The sequence below is a fragment of the Melozone crissalis genome, unplaced genomic scaffold (genome assembly GCF_028551555.1).
Source record: "Melozone crissalis strain CALT ecotype California unplaced genomic scaffold, PUWL_Pcris_2 ptg000023l_1, whole genome shotgun sequence".
Taxonomy (NCBI): Eukaryota; Metazoa; Chordata; class Aves; order Passeriformes; family Passerellidae; genus Melozone; species Melozone crissalis.
In genome coordinates this window covers 27,740,909-27,768,329 of record NW_026535801.1, presented here as the reverse complement: position 1 = coordinate 27,768,329, position 27,421 = coordinate 27,740,909, and the positions used below count along the sequence as shown (strand labels likewise).

The 27,421-nt window shown below is 40.9% G+C and overlaps 1 protein-coding gene across 1 annotated transcript; it reads left to right on the top strand.

Moving 5' to 3' along the window:
- Positions 1-27,421, top strand: GYPC (glycophorin C (Gerbich blood group)). Its single transcript, XM_054277570.1, has 3 exons — positions 1-97; positions 24,864-24,914; positions 27,154-27,421. Exons 1-3 carry the CDS (start codon positions 64-66, stop codon positions 27,348-27,350), a joined length of 282 nt encoding a protein of 93 aa, XP_054133545.1. The 5' UTR covers positions 1-63; the 3' UTR covers positions 27,351-27,421.

Below are 27,421 nucleotides of genomic sequence, written 5' to 3'. Positions count from 1 at the left end.
TCAGTTCTGAGCAGGGAAGAGAGGCTGTCAACACAAATAAGGCATTTTTCAAAGGCGTAAATTATGAGTTCCCCAAACAATGCGACATCTCAACCACGTGAGTACCCTTACCCCCCTCCCCCCTTACTATAAGAGTGGATTTATCAGCCTGCTGCTTAAAGAACAGATTGCCTAATGCATTTCATATGGGGTAAAAAAAAAAAAAATAAGGAATGCCTGAGACTAATCCTGAAGGAAAAAGTTGTGAAGAAGCTGTTTTCTTTCTTAATTCTTTGTGTTTGTGTGCGCGCGTGTGTGAGGGAAGGACTGGAACAGGCTCTGCAAACTCTGGCTCCTGAACAGGACCCAGCAAAGTTAGCAACGTTTCCGCCTAAACCCCAGCTTAGAAAAGTTTCATTTGAATGTTTTTCCCTCCCCCCGCCTTCAGGAATGAAGTTATAGAGCATTTTGAAAGCGTGCTGACGCTTTTCTAAGATAGTAATGGTGCTGCCCAGCCTGCGTTTGGAGTCTCAAGCTGTCTGTGTGTAACATGAGACCCAAGCCACAAACTGACAGTCTATATTTAAAGCCACAATGTGTTTCTGCTTCTGGAAATTTAGAAACATGGGCTTAGGGACAAGCAAATTGGTTTTTCAGCAAGAGAGGGTACAGGACGGCAAGTCCTGTGTTTGTGTAACTCTGCATATTTTAGTAAATTTTAAAAGAGAGGATTTGGCCCGAACAGTCAAGGCAGCACAGAGGCTCTGCTGCACTATGGTAGTGTTCATTTTGGGACAGTATCAAAAAGAAAGGTGAAGGAAGGGATGGACTATGATTTGATAAGCTGTGAAAAACTCTTGAGTTTTTGGTGCTGCAATTTTTTTTCCCTTATGGTTGTAGTATGATCTTTCTTGTTTTAATTCAAGAAAGTACGTTTGTTTTATTTTTAATAAATAAACTGCCGATAGCAGAATTGTTTATCATACCATGGCATCAATAACGAAGGCAGAAAGCACAGACAGCTCTGCTGGGATCAGCCTGCAATTCAGGGTTTGATCCAGATACTGCTGTAAGGATATTTGTTCTGTATGGCTGTAGACACTGACAGTGTTTCCCAAGCTTTGAATGAGGCAGGCTGATCCAGCAGAAAAGACACAGCAAGCAGAATCTCTGGAATCCCAACCAGCAATTTCTAGTTACCCTTTAGTCCTTTTTGCAGATTCTAACCAACAAGAAATATTAGATGTTACCTTTATATTTTATTCTACTTCATTCTGCAGTTTAGAATATTACAGCTTGTTTTCTATTGCAGTTTGTTTTCTGTTATAGCTAGGAAAGATACAGGCAGGCTAATTCAGCATTCTGAGAGCTGGGGTTTGGCACAGCTCGTGTAAATTACTGCTATTGGTGCTCTCCAAGCATGTCCAGGAGGGTGGTCATGACTCACCGAGGTTCTTCTTGTGTATTGTGAAATATCAGCAAGGGTCCAGATGCAATGTTGTATTTTAGTGACAGGCTTGGCCAAGTGACACATCCAGGACCTGCTCCACAGTTCTGAATACATTACAAACAGCCTCTCTGGCAGACCCAGGTTCAGACCCCACAGAAGGCCCTGGGGGACACCGGATGAGGAGTCCCTGCCCCCTGGGGCCTTTTGTCTGCTCATAATGAAAAAACACAGATGCATCAGGTTCTCCTGGGTTTTTTCCAAAATGTGGACAGGAATTCTCAACTTGAACTATTTTAAGATCATACGATTCCCTCTCCATGAAAATAAATTGCTTGCAATCCAGCTAGGAGTATTCTGGCTGAAAAATAGTCATAATGTATTGTCTTTGATTGGGTGTTTTGGTTTTGTTTTGTTGTTTTGGTTTTGTTTTCTTTAATTATATGGATAAAATTTATAGATTAGGAACAAAAGTTAAAGGGAAGTCTGATAGTACCATATTTCTGTATAATGCATGTTTGGTGCATTGATAACAGTTGAAGTTTTGGGGGAAGGTCTTTTGGAAAAGGGTCTTATTTCCTAGTGAAATTCCTGCTAATTTTGCAAGAAACAAGACAAACAATTGAAAGTTCAGTGTATTGACAGGCACTGCGCAGCATGGACAGCAGATGTTTGCCAGAGAAGCAGAATAATTGGGAAAACAAATCTGCTTCATAGCCACAGTGAAAATCTTTGAGATGGGTGTGAAAATGCATAAAATAATAATCAAAAACTTTTTGATACATATTCTGAACATATGAATTCTTCGCTGAATACCTGCAGGTGAGACCACAGAGCAGCTGCCAAGTGACGAAAACTGAACAGTGTTAAGTTACCTAATTGCTCATGTTCTTTGCTCATCTCCTTGTGTTCACCCATGGCTGATAAGGAATTTTATTCATGCTATAAATGCATATGATCCTGTCAATCCAGGGGGGAGCATGCACTGTTTCAGATTTTAAATATTCAGCTCTGTGGGGTCTGTAAATGTATTCTGCCCCTATATGGGGATGCCCCACATCTCACCTTGGGCACTTCCCATGCCCAGCTCAAATATCCCCCAGATATCTGAGTGGGCTCTGTACCCATACCAGAGGTGAGGGAGACAGTAACTCTGTGATGCATTTGCTTCCTGCTCATATGTACAGGCAGTAGCTGCCTGACTAAACTATGAAACCTGAGGAACTCCACAGGTTTGGCAGTTTCAGTTCAGCTGGCAGCTTTTGCCCTTTTCCTGTTAGACTGCAGTGACCCTATTTTGAGGCAGTGGGACAGCTCAGATGAGGTGAAGGATTAGGACAATAAACGTCACCAAGTCAAAGGTTCAACCTGGGCAGGCAGTGATCTGTGCAAAGCCATCTTTATGGGTCAGAGGTGTTCACCCCTTTGGAGAAGGTGTTCTGCAATTTACAGGATTTCGTCTGTACCCAGCAGGCTGGGAATGTTTGTCTGGGCTCTCTTATATTCCAAATGCCAGCTGTCAAAGGAGATAGTGGTTTAGGAGAACAGTTTGTGGAGGCTTTTCTTCCTCATCACCCATCAACAGATAAGTTCCTCTTCCTGGGGGGATAGGAAGCAGTGTGATGCGTGCACTGCAGAAGAATTGGCCCAAAAGGAAACCAAGAAGCAAGGCTGGTCTTCAGGCCATGCCCCAGCAGCAGAGGGAGGAAGAAGGTGAGGAAGAGCGTGAAGCAAAGTCTCCTTGAGCTGTATGCACTCCCTCTGCATTGCCAGCTGTCCTCCAGCAGTAACCCAGGCACTGCCCTGCTCAGGGGAGCAGAGTCTGGTGCTGCCTCTGTTCCACAAGCAGGAGGTCTTGGCTCCATCAGCCCAAGCTTCTCCACCTGCCCCAATGACAGTCAGAGCTTCTGGCAAAGTGAGTCGTGTATGTATCTGTCCCCTCAGAGAGGCTGAGACCTTGCAAAGGTGGCCTCAGATAAAGGCAGAGAGACTTCATGATGTGAATGGGGAGTGTGGTTCTGAGAACAGCCTTGCCACATCTTCAGCCTATAATGAGATCTATTTTGGGGCTGCAAACTGGTTCTTTTGTATGTTCCTGGAGCAATACCTCTTGCCTTTCACACAGGGCTTGTGAAAAGCCTTGAATGAACCCTTCAGGTTTTTAATTGTGTTATTCACACCTTGGCAATATATGTGATTTCATTGCCCTTAATCAACAGAAGTGCTTGCCTGTGACAGTAAGTGATAAACAAAAACAGAGGCTATTGATTATGAAAATCTGGTCTTCACTGGTAAACCTCTGAGCATTTATACACAAGGAAACCTACAGATTATAGTAACCTCTCATTTTTAGCACAGAAATCTCAAAACATATCCGACCAGCACTGATGTAAATTGAATGCCTCTGCTTGTATGTTTGTTTCCCACCACTGTGCATATGAATTGTAAAATTTGGCTTTATACCCTAGGGCTCTCCTGACACCCTCATTGTGTGACATATTTATGTGAAAGTCTGGGAATTGAAAGGCTCAGAATGCACCTAAAATTTCAGTACTTAACAGCAGAAATGTTGGCAAACCGCTGAGCTGGAGAGAATAGGGAAGATGTTGACCCAAATAGGAGTCTGCTGGTTTAAAATACACAACTTCAGCATTGCTGGGCATAATTAAAAAAAAAAAAACCACAGTAGATGTTAAAGTAGATGTTAAAGATTCAGGTTGTGGCTAGTTGTGTGCTTAAGCCTGTTAATATTATAGAATTATGCAGTGTCTGCATCTCATTGCTGCTACTGCTGCACCTTTCTTTCTGGGCTCTTGTGTAATATACCCTGTATGCATAGCTGTTCAAATGACTGAGTCCAATCAGCAAAGTCTTTTGTAAAACAGGCTTTCAGAACTGCATTGTCTAATGAAAGTCTGTTTGTGTGTGTGCTCTGTGCAGTGCCTGCCTCTATTGTTGGGGAGGGATCAGTATTCCTATAGCGTAGAGAAATCCAAGCCAGCAGAGGGATCTGGTTGTGCTAGGTGCTGTACAGGCACCTCTTCTTCAAAAGGCTGGTGAAGAGGAGAGATTACAGGTGGGAGAGAAATGACTGCTCTCCATGGACCCTGCTGGTGAGGCAGCTTTTAGCTGGGAAGAGCTGGGGAGGAAGGAGTTGGTTTGGGTCCAGCAGAATCACTGGTGCAACAGCTCTTTGCTTCCCACTGCTTAATTCTGTAATGCATGCTCAGGAAAAAAAAACATAGCTCACAAGTTATTTAGCAATTGGCCTGCTTGTTTCCCACAGAAAGATCAAAAAACTTCCAAAACAGCATTTGACATGAGTAGGAAGTTTGTTTACAATTTTTTGCTTCACATACAAGTTGTGGTAGAAAATGCATGAAAAACCCAAATGTGACAAGAATATAGAAACACCATAGGAGGGCAAGTATTCGGGCAGCGGACAATTGTGTTTTACTTCCTTAATTTTCTAAGTCAGATGAATTTGACAGCATTACCCCAATAATGAGTAGATGAAAAATTCACCAGTTGCTAAGCATTCTGATAAACTACTTGGAGAATGGAGAAAAGTGTCACTTGGAGAAATCAGGCCTTGTTTGCCAATAATTTGTGAACACAAATGGAGGAAAAACCTCTCTTCTCTGGGTAATTTATTTGTAACTGATAACTGCATCAAGTACCAACACTGCAATGCTACAACAACAGACATGCAGCTCATAATTTCATGCTGAAATAAGATCTGGACTCCTCTGTTTCTTGAAGAGTCAGCACAATCTAATTCACACCAGATTCCTATCTCTGCTATGTTGCATGGAAATCAAATGCACTGCCTGTGCTAAACTGATCCCTTATTGCAGATGTACCTTGTACGTGTAGCTTCACCAATGAGACAGCTGGCTGAGTGATTTTCCTCTTAATTAATCATCTCATATGCAAAGGATGCCAGTTTCTCATATCTTCTTCTCTTCTGACATATGTTTCACCACAGGGTTCTTCCTGATGAAGCAGAAAACTTCACTAAAAATCTCAATGGGTTAAACTTGTTCTGCTGCATTAGAGTTTTAAAGTGATTTTTTCTTTCCTTTCCTCTGCCTCTCTTTTTCATCTTAAGAGGGAAAAAAGAATTCAGTTATTTCATGAGGGTCTCTACCTCTTTTTTCTCCAGATAAGCCCTGGAACTGAGTTAGGCTTTTTATCAGTAAGTTGCAGGGGGGCATTTGAACACACCCTGAGACAGTTCTTTGTTATTGTGAGTGATAAATGCCTATTTTATTGGGGACTGAACGTTTAAAATACCTAGTTTTATGAGACAGTCCACATCATACAGGACATGTGTGACTAGTTCACAGCCATACAAGATCAGACATCAAATCCCTACATATGTGCAGGTGTTTAAAGTTGTGAGCAGAGACTCTTTCAGTAACACCAGACCTAGAAAACCAGTTTGAATTCTGTTCACACAGAGTGTGTGTATATACAATATACCTTATATCTGTATGCATACATATACAAAAGCATGTATTTATACCCACCATCCTTTCCACTACTTATATGGCTTTTTTTGTTCAGGTTTATATTCCTCTTCTAGCTCATCTGTGCTGGGAGAATTTGGTAGTTGCATCCTTGGGACAGTTTTCTAGAAATGGTGATCATATTAGTATATTCATACCAAAATTAAAGTTATTCCTTTTAAAAACTACCCTCCTTCAGAAACAAAATACTTATTCAAGAATCAATTCAATCCTATTACATAATTCTATTAAACATATAGAATTTCATAATTCTATGAAATTCTTCTCAAACATTTGAGAAGATTAATTTATGCTGGAAGAGATTTTACAGAATTGTTATTCCAGTTTAACTTTTTTTTTGTAGGCAAACTTCTCTGTGGTTCATCTCATTTTCTTTGAAAAGTGTTCTTACCAAGACAAAAGTAAGATGCTTCTTGTCTGCTAATTGGATGTTTCAAAAATTTCAGTCACTTAAGAAGGGATGAAAAAGCAGGTCTTCATGGCTGACTTTGGATTAACCAAATAATACTTAGGTGAGACAAATAGACCGCAAATCACTTAAACACAAGTGATTAAAGAGTTATCTGTCTGAATGAGTAAAGGAAAAAAATATTTCTAGTGGATGGTGAAGATGAATATTTCTAGTGGATGGTGTAGTCATCCTAGAGTTCAGGAAACTTGTATACATTTTTGAAAATTCTGATGTTTAAAATGACATGCTGGATTTTTAAATTTTATTTCTGTCTTCTAGAATAAATTGTTGAATTCTGCTGTCAGGATTTTCCCAGCATGTATTAGGGCTAGAAATTTACCAATTTATTATTAAATAGTCTAGTCTTTTATTTCCTGAAACTTTAAAACCAGCACTCATGAGCTAGCTGAGGTTGCTCTTCTGTCAATGGTTCATGCCAGTGTAATGAGCACATTCCCAGTCCCATCCAACAAAGCAGGCAGGAAATTAAATCCTTGATGTATGTGTGGCTCTCTCACACCTACTCTCTCATGTTGTCTAGTTCACATACCCTCTGCACCTCCTAATCCTACCTGTCTGTCCCTTTCTTAGCCCACAAGTAAATGGCCATCTCTGAACATACCAGAGACACAGGTCCCAGCTGTTCAATGCCATTTCCTCCCTTCTCTCAAGGACCTTCCACAGTGCTGCCAGTGGGAAGGAAGAAAAGAACAGGTCAGGAAAACATAGATCTTCCCCTGTCACCATCTGGGCTGAGGCTTTGTTTCCTTTGGGAGTTGCCTTTTCTTCCACTCTCTTCTCTGTTGATTTCTCTTTGCTCTCTCATCTTCACAGCTTGCTATGAAACAACACTTCCCCTCTCCAGATCTTTCCTGTCATCACATAGCAATTTTTATTTACAACTAGGACATGCTTTTTACATTCTGAATCGCACGATTGGGAGAGATTATTATTGTCTGTCTCTCTTGAATTTCCATAATTACGTCAATGGCCTTTGATGTTTGGACTCTAGTGTATAAAAATCCAGTTTTCCCCACACTGAACTCGTAGGGACCTTTTTTTTTGGTTTAAAGAAGCTATGCTACCAGTTACTAATGGCAATTAAGCCCTTGGTGGAAAGAGGGGCTTTACACAAAATTGGGCTGTATCTCTCTCTACAGAAAACCCTGCATGACGTGTTCAGTACACCAGGAAACAAATCTGCAGTTGGGAACCAAGTCCCAGCTTCCTCTTTGCTTTGAATTGCTGGGAAAAAAAGGGTTTTTCACTCTTTTGCAAAACCACTCAGTGTGCTGTGAACACTGTCACTTTTCCTGTTACTCAACCTATCCCCGCTCCAGTCATGAAGTGGACAGCTTCTGCTAACATCACCAAAGCCAGGTCAGGGAGAAGAGGGCCAGGCTGGCTGGGATTCTGAGCAAGATGAAGCTGACCATGGGGGTGTGGTTAGAAACAGATGCTCTTTAAGGGCCCTTCCAACCCAACCCATTCCATTATGTTATGATTCAAAGGCTGCTTGGCTCCTTCTAGTGGAGGTTGTTTCCACCTAATGTGAAGAAATTAATTCTTTTGACACATTGTTGATTGCTTTGACACTTTACCGTCTCCCACTATGAGCTGTCTACTCATCACACGTACAGCTCAGGCAATAGGTAGTGACTGGACCCATGAATACCCTTTTAAAAGGGAAAAATACCCTTCTATCTTACCTTTTCTATAATTGAATGGATCTGGTTCCTCACAATACCTCTTCCCAAGTCAACCATCCCACATCCTGACCCAAGAACCCAGATCTGATTTGTACTTGCTGTACAGGGGACAATTTGAAATTACTACAAATCCCAGCTATTACCACATGGTGACTTGGCATGGTGAGAGATGAAAAAGCTGGTATTGTGCAGCCCCCAAAATAAGCTGGTTTTTTCATACCATTGGTTATCTGAGTCTTTCCTCTGTCTCCAGCTCTCCAATTAATGTCTTCTTCCTACTCATGATTAATAGCAAGCTTTCCACTCACATCCTTCCCATTTCCTCTTGATAAAATACAATATTCTTCATTGCAAAAGTGTATTCTTTTCACTTTGTGCAGCTTGTAAATTTCTCAGGGCAGAATGATCTCTCCCTCCATCTCCTTTCTAAACAAGAATCACCAAATAATTATTTGACGTTTTGGTGCTCGTGTGGTGCTGACCACATCTGTCTTCCCAAGTTACCTCATCAAGTTGCTGATTCTGGGTAGAGATTTCAGCCTCCTGAAGCATGAAGATAAAATGCAAAAAACAACCTTAGGTATGACATCAACTGGTAATGCATATCAAGCTGGAAGGATTTAGGGGTTTCTCCTTGAAAATATTTTTCCCCTAAACACATTTATTTGTATTCTCTGAGATAGTCTCTAGACTGTGGAGATCAAAGAGAGCAGAAATCCAGCAGGGTTTTTAAGTGCATTAAAAGTACCGTGTTTCAAAGCCACATGCCTGAACATTTAAGCACCATGGAAGAAATGAAGTAGCAGGTGGTAATACCTGTAAACATGATTGTTCTAATCTTAATACTTTTCAATTTGTCAAAGCCTAACTGTGTGACATAGAGCCAAAATAAAGGATGCTGTGTGCACATGCAGACACACACGAGAGCATAAAACCCAAGGACACCAGCCAGCTTTGGGTTTTCCCTTTCAGCCACATTTCTGATCTTGTAAGTAATTTAAAGTAACAAGGATGTGCATTTACCAGACTTATGTGGAACCTGGCAAATCTAAGTATGGAGTGCTTCTTGAGGGATTTGAATACAGAAATGTAATCCCCTGCTGCACTTCTTTTTTGCTGAGGTAAAAAATATAAAGTGCCATCCACCATAGAACAGTGGCATATTGTAAATGTCTTCATATTGTGAATGTATAGAGAGAAACACAGTCTATAATGTTAGCAACTGAGACATTATATAAATATTTTCAGGTGCTTTCACAAATTGAGACAAAAAGAGACTATTTTTCTTTTCATTACCCCTAAAGAAATGAGAAAATATTAACAAGTGGTGTCCACTGGATCTAACCCCTTTCCTACCATAGGTTTTTGTGCATGTTTTCTGTACAGCTCTAGCTGTAACTTGAAAACTTCATCACCTGAGATCACCTGATGTCCTGGCCTGTAAACAAATACCCAACTATTTCTGTGTCCTTCCAGTTTCTGCAGTTTCTCGGGAATGCCTTACTTACTGCAAGCTGCCATTGCAGTGCTGAAATCTGTTGCTGAGATACCCTGGAATTTGAGATTGCTTATATTAATTTTATTGGACTTTTTATCAGAATTTGCTGATTTCAGATCCTAATTTTTTAATACTACTCTGCTTCAAATGCCTTGGTTTAGCTCACAGCAGCCTCGTCTACTATCACCACAGATTTTATTGAAGGCAAAGTGATTTATGAATGGTAACTAGAGCTCTTGTAGGAAACACTATTGAAGACTGGGGGTAGTGGGGAACAAATAAAGATAAACTGATCCTGTATGCTCCCAAAGAAAACTTCCCGCTGATTCAAGGTTCTTGCACATTAAGAAAAGATGTCTGCAACTCCTGAGCTCATTCCCCCTGTGGATTAATGATCCATAAGGGATTCTTTGTACCAAGGAGGAGTAAATCACCCCTCCTGCTTTTGGCAGGCAGGAACACAACTGGGGAGATAAATGCTTTTACATTTCTCTGAACTTTGCTGTTGCTCCTGGGTAAAGGATTTCCCTTCTGGAATCCATTAAAATCTGTGAATCTCAGACAAAGACTCTTCTTCCTCCTCCCACGTTCTGTGTGAGATGCTTAATCTCAGCATCCTGGGGACATAACCATTTGTGAGCTGGAGGCAGAGCATGAGCTGAGCCCTTCTGCTCTCGAGGTACCTCCTCTGGCTTCCTTTGCTTGCAGTGAATGAAACCTTTCATTGTGACAGCCTCTGATTTCTGTCAGAAGGTTCATGACTGACTGGAGCAACAATGGGCTGGCAGAGAGGTGTGAAACTCTTTAAAATGTGGCACTGCTTAAGAAATAAAGATCAGCTTTAAACACAGGGGAGAAAGTGAGATGAGGTACAGCTGCATGACACTGTTTTTATGAAAAAAATGCAGCCTGGACTTTTCCTCCCTCTCCACAAATTGCATTTCCTTTAAGGAAAAGGTCATGCCTTCTTTCCCAGGCTGCCACAAGCCTTCCCCAGACAGGAAGCACATCCCGTGTCCTGTTTTCCCCAGAGCCCAGTCGCAGAACAGACAGCAGTGTGACTTCCATGCTGCTGCTGTGTTACTGTGCTGTTTTTAAGTGACCTGAGTACCAAATCTCTGGCTGAATCTTCCCCCACCTCAGTCGTGGTGCAGCCCCAGGGCCTTGCAGAGCTGCCAGCTGCTGAAGATGGCCACAGGGAGAAATAGAAGCTCCTCCCTTTGGAGGTCTGGATGGCTGTTTTTGTCAGATATGAAACTGCAGCAGTCATTGGGGGGAGATGTGGGAGGGGGAAAAGCACGTGTTCTGTAATTGAAGATTGTGTCTGTGATTTATTCCAGGAGAGAAGGGTAGATTTTCCTCATTGAACAAGAAAAAGAGACTTGGAAACCGTAACAAGTAGTACATGCCCTTTTTTAACCAAGTGATTTCCCTCACAGCTCACACCTGAGAAGAAGCTGCAGCACAGAGCAAGGCCCAGCACTTGTGGATGGCCAAGGGAAGTTTGCCAGGGAAATAGGGATAAATGTGCGTGTTCAGGTTTGCAATTGATTTTGTTTTCCACTACTTGGCACTTCAGGGCACCAGCTTGATGTCTGTGGACATGAGCATCCATATCCCTTAGAGGATAATTTCCTCCCACTCTTCCCTCCACTGAAAACATCCTTGGTGAGAGGAGATGTAGCAAGAAATGCAAACTCTGTCCCTTAACAGGCACAAAGCCATGGCATGTCAGCTGTGGCCGAGGGTTATATGTCTCTCCAGACTCCCAGGGCCACACACATCTGTCTTTTCCATTCCCCATCCTTGCTGGGATATTCCCAATCCATCTTCTAGCTAATGGGATTTGGTACCAATTTCCCCTGTCCTTTGTTTCACTGCCACTGCACAATGAAGTGATGCTGTGGCATTACCAGAGCTGCTGCCTGTGTCTCCCTTAGCCCTCACCAGCTGCTAGGTTACACCAGCATTAAGGAAATGAGACTTCCTTTCCCAGGGACAATGGGAACAACTCTTCCCATCTGCTACAGAGTCCATGACAAGTGATGGCAAATGTGAGTTTGATCCTGGTGGTGCTGGGTTTTCTTGACTAACCAGGACTTAAAATCCTTTTAATCTCTGCCCATGGAAGTGTTGCATGGAGCTGATGGGCTGTCTTACCCACTAGAGCCAGTAGCAGATGTTTAATGGAGAGTTAAAGCACAGGCCAACCATCAAGGGATCTGAGGAATGGGAAAGTTTTGAGCCAGAATTAGTAATTCAGTGTTTAAATGAGTGCCTTGGGGTATAAAAGCTTTTGCATTTACCAGAGTTTCTCATATGAAGTACTTTAACCTCCTGCTCACATCCAGGCTTGGCGCTTGGCGGGACTGAGCCTTGTCTGCCGCTCTTCTTGAACGAGATCTTTCAACTTGGACTTGAAAGAGTTCAACCTTTGAAGCTCAGCATTACTGAATGCACAGCTGGTGGCAGGGAGCAGGGAACTCCTCTGTCCAGTTCTCCCAGGCAACTCCAGTGCCTGCAGGGCTGTGTGACCATGACTTTATCATTTTGTCCCCTCCATCTGTGCAGCAGCTGCCCGCCCCAGCAATGATAAAGGCTTTTGTCTGAAGCCAGCTGTGCACCCAGCACAGCACAGAGAGGTTGGTGGTAAGCCGAGACCCTGTCTTGGAATGCAGCCAGGGTAGGGAACATCTCTGCCACCCCTTCTTCCCTCCTCATTAATCAGGCCTCCTCCTTCTCAGGCAAAAATATCCAGTGTGAGGTCTTAAAGAGTTAAAGCCAGGCTGCTGTGTATGACCCTTCTTTATAAAGCATGTGCATCTCCTAGGGAGCCCTTCCTGCTGGCTGTCTCCTAAAGGGACTCTCAAGAGCAAAGAAGCTGGAAGGACAATCCTTAGAGCTCCTGCTTGTGTGTTTAACACTTGTGGGTGTAGCAGGGGAAGAGGGAAAGACTACCACATCCCACGAAAGGAGCTGAGTGCTTTAGAGAGGCAGACATTCGGGTCTTGTGGAAGAAGGAATCAAAATTAACAGAGAGGCCCTGTAAAGCTGGGGCCTGAGGCCTGTTTTATCCACTCCTTTAAATTTTCTATTTGATCTATGCAGACAGAACCAAAAAAATGCAAAAAGGAAGTGGGCTTTACTCCTCTGTTGTAACAGATACATACTTGTGTCCAAGCCCTGCCATGGCATGAAGTACAGCACAGCTCCCCCTGAAATAAATTGCAGCTCACACATATCTCAGGGTGGAACTTGGCTCTTAAACAAAATTTAATGGGAGTCTGCTCTGGCTGAACTCTACTTATGACTTCATATTTTCCAGGGCTGTGCTGCTGCTGTTGGCTTGTTCATTTTTCTTTATTTTTTTCTTTTCATTCTCTTTATAGTAATAGGTGTTTCAGTGGGATAACTTGACCTTATGAGACTGTTCCAAAGCATACTTCTCTGGAGGCAGTGGTAAATAGTTTTGATATATTATAAAAGAGCTTTGAGAAATTTTCAGGCTGTCTCATGACTGCTTGAGAAGGCAGACTTCTGCAACCTGTTAGGCAGCATCAACTGGTGAATTAAACTAGGAAGTTGGAAAGCAGAGAAGGTGTACAGAGGCTATATATTATGTTTCTGGCTTGATTCTAACATGTTTCTCACACTTGTAAAATGGAGTTTTCAAAACTTTCACCGTCGGCCCAACTGAGCAGGTGGAATGTGTGAGAGAACGGATTTCAGAGGAAGCAGAAGCAGTTTAGCAGCGAGAGCTCTTGCAAATCCCACCGTGGGTGTGAACCACTCGGTGTTTCCCTTGGTGTGCTGGGAACGTGCCCTGCTTTGGGCCAGCAGTGGGTGCTGCTGCTGCTGCTGCGTGGCCACGGAGCCCCACGGCTGCTGGTGCAGCTGAGGAGGAGCAGCACCTCTGCAACTCTGCAGGGAGGGTGGCACAGGGTGACAGCTCTGCCCTGGGGTCCCCATCTGACACCTGAGAGAGGGTCCTGCCTTCTTAGTGCATTCCAATATCATCTTACACAGGAAATACCAAGCCAAACTCTTTCCATGGCCTTCTAGAGCTGCTGCAGCTCAAAGGAGTCGCTGGACTCTGAATGTCCAGAGTTCTCTGCTCTGCTCAGAGCACTCTAGAAAAGAAGTCTCCAGCTTTAACCAGCTGCTTTTCTCTTTATGCTTTTCTTCTGGGGAACTTGTTTTTCCTGCAGGTAGATTTATGATGTACTTCAAGCACTCAAAAGAGCGTTCCTGCTTTTTGCCCTCTCTGTCTGCACCTAGCAAACCTCTCCCTGTTAACGACAGTCAGACTACAGATTGACTTGGGTCAATTTGCCAATAAGCCAATAACCTTCTAAATAAACAATAAATATGAATAAATAATATTAAATGGGGAAGGGGCTTTCCTTTTGATGAGCTGGTTTTCTGCTTGGAAGGAAAACGTTTAGGAACAAGAATGACCTTTGCTGCAGAAATGTAGTGGCCAGCTCAAATCACAATCCACTGTCAGCTTTCCTCCATGGATATTTCATACACTTGGAGCAGCCCAAAGGCTTTACAGTAAATGAAAAATATGTTGATCACAGAAGTACCATAGCAAGCATTTGTTGCTATTGAAAACTACTAGACCATATTTCTTTGCTTAATGACACACATTAATCCTCTATTGAAATTTCCAGGGCTGTCCAAAGCTGAATTTGGCTTTAAAGGCTTAAAATGCAGTCCAAACTATAAAAAATGTAGCATTCTGACCAAAAAAAAAAAAAAAGGAGCTGGAAGAAAGTCTCAGCAATGTTCCTTTGTTTTTCCCTTTGCTGTTTAAACTACTAAGGATGCCATCTACAAGCTTTGAAATGATTTCAAAAACATGGCATTTGTTAAATTGGTGACCAGAATATGAATATTATCCAAGTACCCACTGCTACTTCTGTTTTCAGTCCAGTTTCCTAATGAAATGAGTCTTATCTGTTCCTGCTGTCTATCTGTCTGCCTAATCATCTGCTCATCCATCTGCCAGTTCTCATCAGGAACTTTTGGGTCCACTGACCAGTCTCAACCAGATTTGAGAGAGAAACAAGAGCCTTGGAAATTAATGTAATTTTCCATGTTGCATGAAAGTCAACACTGTCTACAGAGAGCCATTCAAGTGAACAGTAAAAAGCACTCCTTATTGGGGGATTAAACTAAATGAAGTTCTTTTCTACTTAAGAATGTAGCAGCATCAGGTTTTGGCATGATTAGTTTCCTTCCATAAACATGACTCTGACTTAACAGGCAAAACACAGAGGGTGAGACCCCATTTAAGCACCTACAGGAGATATCAGGCCCTTCTCACCAGGGCATCTTGAAAGCTCTGCAAAAAACATGGGCCTCACTACCTCATAGCAAGGTTAAGCCCTCAGCACAAGCTTTGGAGAGGGATGGTTAAGAGGTGTTAACAATAATGTTTGGGATTTATTTTCCCTAATTACAGACTCTAGAAATCCAGCCTTCTTTAAGCTATTCTAAGTTTGCTTATTGGTTGATGGGAAGGAAATTCCCACACCACACTCCAGGATTCACCACACAGTGTGGAGGCTGAATAGATCTTGCAAGAAGGCATGTCAGAACAGGACGGGACAGAATAGCTCCAGCTGGAAGAGACACACAGCTATCATCTCGACCAGCTGCCTATCAGTGTCCTTCTGCAGCACCTGTGGAGACAGCTGAGCTCACACAGACTCCTTCCAGCAGTCAAACATCTCATCAGGATGGTTGTTAGCCTCCCACCTACATGGTCCTTGACGTTAGCAATAAACTGTTAATGAACTTCACAATGTAAATCTGTGCTGAGCAACACTCAGTGTATGGCTTCAGTGCAGGTCTTTTCATGCTTAGCTCTGTTAATCTGTTCAATATGCTATTTTCCTATTTTCCAAATAATTCCAGACAGTTGTCCAAAAATAATACACAAATTATCCTATTTTCTTTTTTCCCCAACAATTATTGCACAATTTGTCTAGAATAGCTCAGATGAATGATGGATGGTAAAGAAGTTTTGCTAAAATTCCTCAACTCTGTTCAGACAGCTTGAACTGATAACGTAAATGCTTTTCAGATAATAATGTGGCCTTTGTCTTTAGAGCAAATACGCAGAAGAAATCTCCATATTCATTGAAGAAACCTTGGGCAATAAGAAATATTGTTGCCGTGAGCTACTATTTGCCTTGCAAGTTTCTAAGGTGTTTCAATATGTTTTATTTTCTTTGTTTAATATGCTCAATATTCAAAGCAATTGGAAGATTGTTTCCACTACAGATATCTCCATTAATAATATTAATCTCATCTGTGCTCCAGGAAAGATCTCTGTGTCCCTGAAGAACATATGCTAAACAACCTGACATTTCCACTTGCAATGCATACTAGACAGCCTTAGGCAAGCACTGGTGTATGAGCTGGATGGAGCTGAATACAATTCATATCAAATAAGCCAGGGGACAGAGCACAGAGAACTCCCATTTCCAAGCATTATCACCTGTTGGACTGCTTTGCTACAAAATATTGACAGTGGGAATGAGCATAAATGAAGAAACCTGCCCATGTTGGGAAAATTATTATACTTTTCTAAGGATAGGAGCCTGGTACTACATTCTTTGAACTCTCACAGTATTATCAGGCTTTCACCAGTTTCCAGGTGACATTATGTGTAGTTTGATCATATCACCTCTAGTTTAAGCACAAGGTCAAGCTTTTTCATCTCAATGAGAAATAGGCATTTATCAGCCTCAATGCAATAATGGCCGTGTTTCTATCTCAGCATGTCTGTGTTTATTAAAATCAGTTTTCTGCCAGCAACAGAGTCAGTGGAGCTCTCTTGCTTTTGGATCTATGCCCCCTAAATCCCACCCCCAGCATACAGAGGCTCCCTCCCTCAGCAGCTCCCCATGGGTTACTGCACTACTGACTGCTGCTAAACAGAGCTTAAAAATGCTGAGTCCTCGCTGCCTTTCCTTTAGTGCCGGGCCACTCTGGTCTCCCTTTTCTCTCCAGTCTGCAGTTTTCGTGAAAATTGAAGCAGTCCTTATCTTTGCCTGCTTTTCCTTTAAAAACAGTTGGAGTTGAATAATGGAGTCAAAATTTGTGAAGGATAAAAGGACAGGCAGATAGCAGAAACAGAGAAAATCAGTGCAAAAATGCTGTTGAATGTATTTGATGAAAATGTTTCTAATTCTAGCAAGTAGTTCTGACTGTCTTAGTTATGGGGACTAATTTTAACTAATGTTTGTGTTCATGCCAAATCCATAAATGCTTAGTGCCATGTCCATAAAAGAGGATATGTTTCAAATGTAAACCAAAACCTAATCTTTAGAAGTTATTTTGATCATAAAATCAAGCACAACAACATTAAGAAACAGAGATCACCTTATCCTCTTAAAAAACAATCAAAAGGCTTGAGAGTCTGGTCTGAGGCTGCTAGACCTGTTAGGTACAAATTAAAAGCTTGTCTTGGTAAATAATTACAAGCAGTTTAGCAGTTAAGTTGTCTTACTGCTTCATGTAACCACTTACACAAGGGACTAGGAAGGAATAATCACCTACTCCAAGATCTCTTGGCCTCTGACTGTTCACTAAAAGGTTCTGACTCAAATTTTTATGCTTATGTTTTTAACTTGAAAAGTTTAGATCAGTTAGGTATGCTGTTTTCATGAACTGTTTATTGAGAATTATAAGATAATTATCAGCTGCTGGTCATGAGATGGGCTTTCACTATGTCTGTGGTCAGCTGCTTGGATTACCTATGGTCATCTGCAAATTTGCAATGATTAATCAGTTAAGCCAGCAACTCCTGTCTTTTCAGCTTTGACCTCAGTGAAGGAGCACATGGCTGGTTTGTTCCCATTTTGGTTCAACAAAAATGAGTAGAACTTAAAATTGTTGACTTTGGGGAAAAGTCAGGCAGAAATTAGCAAGAATCATCCAATTTACTGGATATTTAGTGTTTCTTTCAAAACCCTCTGAATTATAAAGCCTCTGCCCTAATGAATAGGGAAAAGGTGGGAGGAGGAGAGGCAAAGGCAGGAAAATGTCCTGATCATGGACTGTATGTGACAGATTGATTCATACTCCATTTGTCACTCCTTCCTCAATGAAGCAATTCCAGATCAATTTATCTTCCCCAGGAAGATGTTGTATATGAGCTGGCTGTGACAGCTCTAGAGGAAAAATGTAAATGATGGCCTGGTTACATCAACTTATTTTCATGGAAGAGTAAGGAAATTTTGCGGTGATGTAACTATACATATGAAACAGACAAAACAGGACACAACTTCCAGATAGCCACATGAAGCATTTTTTTCAATAGATTGGACCTTCTTCCAGGTTCTCACACTTCATGCACCTTTGTATGATAAAAAGGCAACATTTGGTCTTCAGACACTGAGCAGCTTTCCCATAGGAGCACAGCAAGCACTTGTCACTGCAACATTTATATTACTTCTAAGGAGGCATTGACCATTTAAATACACTTGCCAGATGGATTTAATTGCCATCAGAATTGGTGGCAATTCTCAGGGTTCAGTGACCCTGAGCAATGAAGTTAGTCTCCAGTAACTTCAAACCAAAAAAAAAAAAAGAAACCAGTACATGGTTCAAACTGTGAAAGTGGAATTTGAGGGCACTGTCAGTTCTTTTTCAGTTCTTTTGGGGGATAAATGGAAAACTTAGTTTAAAAAAATCTGTATTTTTTTAGTTTATATAATCCTTAATTTATAAGGATTATATAAACTAAGTTAATATAATTTTCCTCTTTTTAAATTTGATATGTGTTTTTTTTATTTCAAAATATAGAATATCTGAACCTTTTAAAATATCCTTATTATTTTTAACCTAAAATAGTTTCCCAAATTTCATTAATATTGTCTCCTTTTCCCTCTTATCACTAAGGGATATGAGTATTTTTTTGACAAGATGACTTTTAGTGTATCTTTCCATCTCTGCTTTTGCCCAAGACCCAATGGCAACTCAGCCTCACAAAATAAGGAGAAACTGTGTGAATGAAACCATTACTTCCACAAACATTGTAAAACAGATTTTCTCTTATTTACTTCATACCATTCTAGAATGGTGAAAAACTATTTTGCTAACAATGTATACTAGAATCAAATGAGATTAAAATTATGTGACAATCTTATTAAACTGATTTGATAATTGCTTTTTATCCTTTGTGTGTTATGAAGTGTCAAAAATCTTGAACAGACCTTTATTTGAATGAAACTATACTTAGTCTGTTTAGAATTAATGACAAAATACTTGTTAGCTGGGGTAACAAAGAATTGGATCCAGTACAAAAAAACCCCTTAATTTCGTAGGTATTTTTAATCTGCATGATGTAACTTTCATTTTCAACACAATCCATTTACTTGTCCAAAAGATCATGTGATTGTTGTTGTTATATGACACCATTATTTTCCTTATAATAATTTAGTATACAAGTGGCAGCCAAATTATTCTGTCTCTTTTCCAGATTGACAGATGAGAAACTGTTCCTTAATTTTGAAAGAGCAGCCTTAATGTGTTTCATAGTCTAGTGGGAGATGGTGATGACTTTTTCAGCCGAATATGTCAAATTGATGGGTTCAGGCTGATGACCCTTAGGGACAAGAGATGCCAGCTCTGGCAGGGCACTGCACACTTACTGGCAAATATTAAAATAGGTAATGACCTTTTTTTCACTCAGAATGGCCTCAGTGTGATGCATCTGATATTGTAACAGGCCAGAGAGCAGCTTGAGCAATTAACATATTTCTAACATGAAGTTTTCAGAAGTTGGTTTGACTCATTTTTACAGACGCAGCTGCAGTGAACCAGTTCTAACTATAGCTTGTAAATTAAATTGGTGTGCTGAGGTTAATAGATTAATGATTTTCTCATGAATGCAGTGTGTTGGCAAGGCACAAATATAAACCAAAGGGCAAGGAGGACATACCATAGTTGCATAAACAATGGAGGTGTTAAGACTTCATTAGTTTTTCTATACTAAGTGTGTGATAAGGAAACAGGGACACATTAGGACCTGCTTTTCCAGTCAAGAGGAACCATGGCTGCAGAAGAGCATACAAAGAACAAAAGGAGCCCCTTGGAAAGGAACAGTTATGATAAATACATTTCTATATAAAGAATATTTAAAAAAATTAAATTGCAGTAGTTACAGAAAAGGTTTTTAACAACTACAAAAGCTGCCTGGTGGACTGCATATACTCCTCAGTGCTTTCAGAAGTTCATAATGTTTACTGAACCCAATCAAATACCTGAGTATCATCTTGAGTGGAGGCAATTAGAACCTCACCTAAATTCTTTACATAAAAAGGCAGTTCTCTTTTTAAATTACAACTTTTTAAAAATGAGGCAAGGTTATTATGGTGTGTTGTGCTAGGTCAATTGATACAAGCCAAGAAAATAGACAAAAATTTACTAGACTCTGTACTACTGAGTAAACTGTATTTCATTTGTCTTGTTGTAACCAAAGTTATTTTTCAAATGTATGGAAGAAGCAAAGAACAGTCAATACTGAGGTAAAACCCTCCTCTGAATTCCATCTCTATCTGGCATGAACCATTAACTGGATTCATGAACTATCATTCAATTTGAACATCTCCCTTGTTTACTGGACATGCATGGATAGATAGTAAGAATGTTTAAGACAAAACCATTAAATATTTAATAGCCAAATTATAAAGACACATTTCAGCCTACAGACAGAGACTGCTTACACACCACTGCCTGCAACAACTCAGTCAGTATTTGGGGTGGTTCTGCAAAGCAGATCCCTGGGTACACTGAGGTAAGGGTGGCTTGTTCCTCATCTGGAAAGTCCCATTAGCAGCAGATTTTCATAAAGTGATTAGGTGAGCTGGTTCAAGATGAAATCTTCCTGTGTGTTTCCTAGCCTGCATGCCTAGGAAAGCCCTGAGAAGGAAATGACTGCCTTAAGGATTTCAACCCATCATTCACATGGATTGAATAAATTTCAACCACTTCTCATGCAGTGAACAGGAACATCAAGAGAGAGAATGGGCTTCGAAAGAAAGCACTTAAAGACCTACTTGAGTGTAATTTAGCAGCCAAGGCTTTGTCTGAGATTGTAACCGAATGGAGCATCGTGATAAGAGATGCCAGGATTGTTAAGAATCAAAAGCACAAGCTTGTGGGTAGGAAGATCCTGAAAGACAGGAGCAGGAGCAGGGGCAGTGCTGCCTGACTGCTGTCGAGTGGCTTTGAAACCTGTGTTGTCAGAGCTGCTTATCACACACAGATATCTGTATATTCACTCAGCCTGACAAACTCCCAGATGCAGGATCACCCACAGCTGCATGGGAACCATGACAATGTGAGTTGTAATCTCGGGCTTTTCATTCTCTACTCAACACTGCCAGCTTCAGCCTGGAACTTTATTTTAGGAAATTGGAGAGGCCTCGAGAAGTCTGGGATAAGGTCTACAGTTACACCATCAAATTGCCCTTGTGGATTGCACAGTAGAGATTTGGCAGTTCACACCAGTAGATTGGAGCTATCCTGTAGGGTCATTCCCGTGCATCCCTGTCAAATGTGCCAAATGGGGATCCCCTTGCAGGTATGGTTTTCCTTCCATGCTTTTCCCATGTGTAAATCCATAGCAATCAAACATGTAGGTGCTGAAATTGTTGATTAAGGTCCTGAATGCAGAACCATCCATACTGGATTTTTTTTTTTCTGGAAACTAATTTAGCAGGCAAAAATGATGCCTGAAAAATAGAAAGCTTGAAGCTTTCTACAAGTTTATTCTATGTGTCACAAATAATAACCACAGAATCACTTAAAAGTTTTGTTTCCTGCAAGGAGCAAGATCTAAACTCTGAGCTTTCTATGCTAAATGGAAGAAAGTATTTGGGAGATGAATATGCCCTTTCCCACTACCATATAAGTTGAACAGCTTGTCAGTTGGAATGTCTTAACATGGTCAGGCTTCTAAAGTAGAAGCTCACTGATAAGTCTTGCATCTTTATCAGGACTGCCATTATACTTTGTATTTTCCTTAAAGACCTGTTCTCTGGTGTCACAAAATCATGCCAAAACCTCACTTTCCATCTACAATGCACATTTAGTCCTTGGCATTGTAAAGAACTGGAAAGATTTAGTTGAATGAAGTTCAGATATAAACAAAGTGTAAATTTTAACAAAAAATTTGTTTTAAAGTCAGTGTCATAATTTTGGGGCAGGAAGTGATTTATGGCTTTTAGTGGTTCAGATTTGCAATTTATAGAACAAAAGAAATCATTACAACTGTCAGAAAAGTGCATCATGAGAATAGGTGAGTGCTGAACCTCAAGCAAAGATTTTCACTGCTGGACGTGCCCGCTTCAAACAAGTGTTCCTTAGCCAAAATGGAAGGGTATAGATTAAAGCTAGGGGGAGGGGGAGAACTACTAAAATTCATAAAAATCAATTTTTATTGGAAAATTGCACCTGAAGGAGGTAGTTTAACAAATTTACCAACAAATTTAGCAGGAATTAGTCACCACTGGCTATGTGAACATACAAGTCAGTTGAACTGCTGTGCCACCTTGAAGCACAAAGCCAGAGATCTGCCTGCGGTATTTAAGTTAGGAATATTTCTGGGACTTTCACAAGCTACTGCCTTCTCAGCAGGATGTGATTGATGAGAATGAGACAGGTAGCAATTGTCATTCTATTGCAAAAATTCCTTATCTGTAAGTTTATGAGCAAAACTGGAATTTGATGAATGTCAGGTCATGACACAAAAGCATTTCTTTCTTATCATTCTGGCTTTTAGAAACATACTCTCTAGCAACAGACAATTTGATTTGTGTGTTCTGTTCTTGATTTGGTCAACTCATTCTGATGGCCAGAAATTTTATGAAAAACATGTTTCCCCACACTCTTTTGATTTCTGTGTGTTATGGTAACCAGTGGCAGTAAATAACAAAAATGTTCAAGCACTTTCTGAACCAGATTGTAGCTGGACAAGAGCCAATATAAAAGGGAGAGGAAGTTTTGCCATGACAATATAGCAACAGATAACACAAAAGGTGTCCTTGAAACAAAACAGGTTCAACAGCAGCTTTGAAGCACAGACCTCTGAGCACTCTGCATGTGAAGAGGAGCAGAATAAAGAAGGTACAAGAAGGCCAAAGCCATTGCTGAGCTAAAAGTTCCTTCAGGAAGCTGCATGTCTTTTTTGCCTCAGAAAGTGAAGGTTCAGTCTTCAGTAGTGCAGTGATGCACTGTATTTCTCACACAGTCGGAGTTTGGAGAGGCCATGCTGAAGTTCCTGGCCAAGCGAGGATTCCCTTCTGGACAGCAGCCACTGTGTCACTCCTGCTCAGGGAAGATGGTCCCATTCCATCCCACATGCCTTGCGTGCTCCTCAGCCATATTTCAGGAAGGACGACACTGCTTGAACCTCGAACAACGCCGATACTTTCACACCTGCCTAGCAGTACTGTAACACTGCCATGAATCACATAGCTATTTTTGGACAAAGTGATATTTCAGAGACAGTGAAACAGGGATTAAGAGGTGTCTCTGTGCTCTACATCAACATTGCTCCAAAACTGATCTGGGGAGCAGACCTTGACTGTCTGGTCATTGGTGTTATCTGCAATGTTCTGTCATTCCAACTGATGCAGCCAAAGGAGGTCTGGGAGGACAGCAAGCCTGTTCTGTGGCCAAAAGGAAACACACAAAGGAGTAGTCAGGCCCTGGTTATTGCAGTAAAATGGGAGCTGTGGTGGGAGAAGGCTCCTCACGGTGTCAGCTGAAGGGCACAGCTCTGCCAGATTAGCAGATCTGTGCCAACTGTACCATAGCTCAAGGTGAGCCCTGCATTCTGCTGCAAACTTAGAAAGATGGAAATGAAGACTTTTCTGCCAAGTGATGATCCATTATCAAAAAGCACTGTGATGGCAAGTCCTAGAGATAAGGCTTGTTATCTGAATCTGAGAGGCGCCTAAGAATGCCAGGTATGAGCAGAGAGTTACTCCTGAACCTTTTTTTAATTAAGGGGATAATAATTTGATCTGGAATTAATGTTTGGCAGCAAGCTGGCTTGGGAAGCACTTTGGAATTCACACCTTCAAGTGTTTGCTGCTTTTTTGGCGTGCAGCATGTATTTGGTGTGTGAAGAAATACAGAGCATTTTGACCTTGAGGCAATTAATCTCTTCTGAGCACGTGGGTTTTGAACAGACATAGACATAATAAGAGTTTTTAAATTACAGAAAATGTGCTCAATCTTTCCATCGGTATATAGATGGAAGAAAATGTGGGAAGGATCTCTGGGGGAGAGAAAAGCGCTCTTACTTTCTAAAAAAAAATCGCACCTTCCATGTTTGAGAAGAGGGGGATGCTTTGAATCTCAGCTCTTCTCAGTTTGCTGCAAACTGATGCTAAGAGACTGGACATGAGCAAGGAGAGTTCTGCTGATAGTGTTTTGTCCTTGAATCATATATACAGATATAGCAAAAGGCAGCTCAGGTGTCAACTATAGTGTCATTTTAGGGAAGGATTTGGAGTTACATTTTCACCTTTTCCAGAGATATTTTGTATGTACTCCATTTACCAAAGGGAAATTTTAAATAAAATTTTAAATAAACTATAATGCAATTATGTTGTTTGATTTATCAGCACTGAATTCAGACTTACTCTGCGTGGAGACTGTGTTTTATACCACACACATGAGAGGCTTGCTGTGATTTCAAATGTAAGCTGAAAAGAAAACAAATGCAAAGATTAAAAAGAGGACATTGCAGATAAATAAATACTAACTGAAATCAATACACATAGATTAATTTGCCCCAAATCAAGATCCAGACCATGCTCTGAAGAGCCATAAATGGGAAAATAAATAGACATCAACCTTTTTTTTCCCAAAACTACCTTTCTGAGAGTAATCACAGTACCTAAATGCTCTTAATTTAAGCATTCACTGGAGGATGTTACAGGTAAGTGCTCATAATACACAGTAGGTGTTTCCCTGGGGGCCATGATAGTTTGCATAATGTGCTAGCTATTTCTTTTCCAGTGCTGTGATGGCAGAAACCTGTTACAGTAAGGCTAACTCTAATGTGAATTTTCATAAATGTCTTTTGCTAACAAGATCTATTGATTAAGTTCCAAGTTTCACAGGTTAAAATAATACAAAACTGCCAGTATAGTTGCTGCTCCTTCAATTTCTTTTTTACAATTAACTTTTTTATGTTCTAATCTATTTATAGATGGAGAAGTGGAGAGCCCCACAGCTGGAGCAGATGTGGCTGTTATTGGAGGTGAGTAGCAGACCATACTAAGCAGCGCCATGAGAACTAAACCAGCAGGTTCGTTGATTTCTTGCATTTTGCAAAACCCCTGCTTCGCTGACAAGACAACAGGAGTGGCACAATTAGAGTTAATTAGGCCAGTGGGAAATCTGCTCCCAGAGGGGCTATTGGCAAGATAACAAGATGAGATAATGAGCACAAATCATGCACTGAGCAGTACCACCCTCATCCATTCCCCATTTTAGGACAAAATACCAAGCAGTCCAGCAGAAAAGTCAGTCTCTGATTTCCCTCAGTATTCACTGGATCAAGCTTGTCCTTTAGCACAGAACTGGTGCAGCACCTTTGATTTGAGCGATGTTAGCTCATACCAGCTGACCCTTTACTGTTGCAGAATTCACCACACTCTATTTCCTGGTGTTCCATTAAAGCTCTCTCATGCATTTAAACTAAATACAGTTGTCAGAATAAATGAGCAGAGCTACGTTCACGGAGTGAACCTGTCTTTTTATTTTTATTGTGTTTGTTCATTTCCATGCTAACACACTAATTTCAGTCATTCACAAGGGGCTATACCAATCATTAGTGCAAATTGGTGAGGTTCTGCTATATTTCCCTCAGGTCCCATCTCCTGTAACTTTAATTTCAGCTTTCTATGAACAAGAAGCAGGTAAATTGATTTGTACTTAGTCCCCTAGGCTTATTAATATTGTGCTACATCTAAAGCCTATTAGAGCCTCTTGTGTCAAGGGATACCACTGAGGTCCTAAAAATTGATGAAGCCCACGCTGCAACCATGATATTATTTTCAACTCGAAGTTCTTTGTATAAGTGATTTCATTTCTGCTAGCAGTAACTTTACCCTCCAGAACCAAGCACCATGAAATCTGGGGGATAATGTTAAGGCATTATATATATTATATCTTTAAAGACAGAGTTATAATCTTTATTTGCCCTGCTAATATTCTGTCTATTCCTATGGTTTTATGCCAGTAGGGTATCAACACTCAGTTTACTGGTGCTGATAAACCTAAAGCTTTGGAGATACCCACTCTTGCCACTTATCTTGAATATAAGATGCAGAAAAATGGTACCCCACCTTCCTGTCGTTGTCTCTGCAGAAAATAGGCATTTCCAGGGAGCAATTCTTCTTACAAAACATAAAATTCACTTCTAGAAGAAATGACCCCACACACACACTGACAGCAGGGGAAGCCCTAGGAATGTTCTGTTCAAGTTCTTTTTACTGTGTATTTCTTTAATATTTGGCTTATCCCTGGATTCATATGAATATAGAATCAGCTCAGTATCATGTACTCATACAGAATCACAGCAAAAATGTTTATAAGCACATTCTGGATCCATGAAAAAAATAATGTTTAAAAAATTAGAAAAGACACACAAGTTTAATAAACTTCAAAATACTTAATTTTTTTCAGAATTTTTAAGTCCATAATTTGATCTGGGAGGAAGGGGATAGAGTTTGTAGGTCTTTTAAGAATGGACTTGTCATGAACTTGTCTCTTTTAAGGGACTTCTACCTTTCACAGTGGAAAAGGATCATTAATTTACTTTTTTTCACTAGGATTGTTTCCATTCAACATTTAGTCCTACACACATTTAGGTCATCTATAGAAATTTTTCTCCAGTCAACACATAGTTGGAAATTAGTTCAAGAGACAAGAAAGATCTACCTAGAACTCTTTCTTCTGCCAGGTGGCACTTTCACATTCATTACAATCAAACTTTCTTAATTAGAGCACAGAATGAAATGGCAGCTTGCAAATACAGAGCAGTTCCACAGCTCTTGCTATTTGTTTAATGTTCCCTATGAAATGCTCAGTGTCCTGATCATTTCCTGAAATTGAGAACACTTGAGAAGGCAGTGTTGGGTTGTCTGCAGCACCCCCCCACCCCGGGTGTATGTTACCAGAAGGATGAAAAAACCCCATTGTTTTCCCTTTATGTTCTTTGATTTCTCCTCATTTTGAAATGAACTTTTAGCTCCAATATGTTCAATCAAATCAAGCCATTGGTTTAAAATAAAGCTAGTGAGAATTTTTGTGGTATTCCTGTAGTATCTATATCCCACCTTGGTTTTTGTAGCATGTTCTGACTCTGCAACAAGCAAACCCCTTACGACACATGGGCTTTTCCCTACCCAGCAACTCAGGTCATGATGTCTGGCTGCGAGACACTTCTCATATTTTACCACTGGTGATAGATTTAAGTGGTTTCTTTGCCCTAGGTGTGATTGCTGCCGTGGTGTTCGTCCTCATCTGCCTGCTGGTGGTGATGGTGCGCTACTTGTACAGGCACAAAGGCACCTACCACACCAACGAGGCCAAGGGAACCGAGTTCGCCGAGAGCGCCGACGCCGCTCTGAAGAACGACCCCGCTCTCCAGGAGGCAGTGGATGAGAGCAAGAAGGAATATTTCATCTGAGAGGCAAGGATTTCCATGGAGACTTCCCTGGGGGAATCAATCAGAAATGTAACGTCAATAGAAGTACTAAG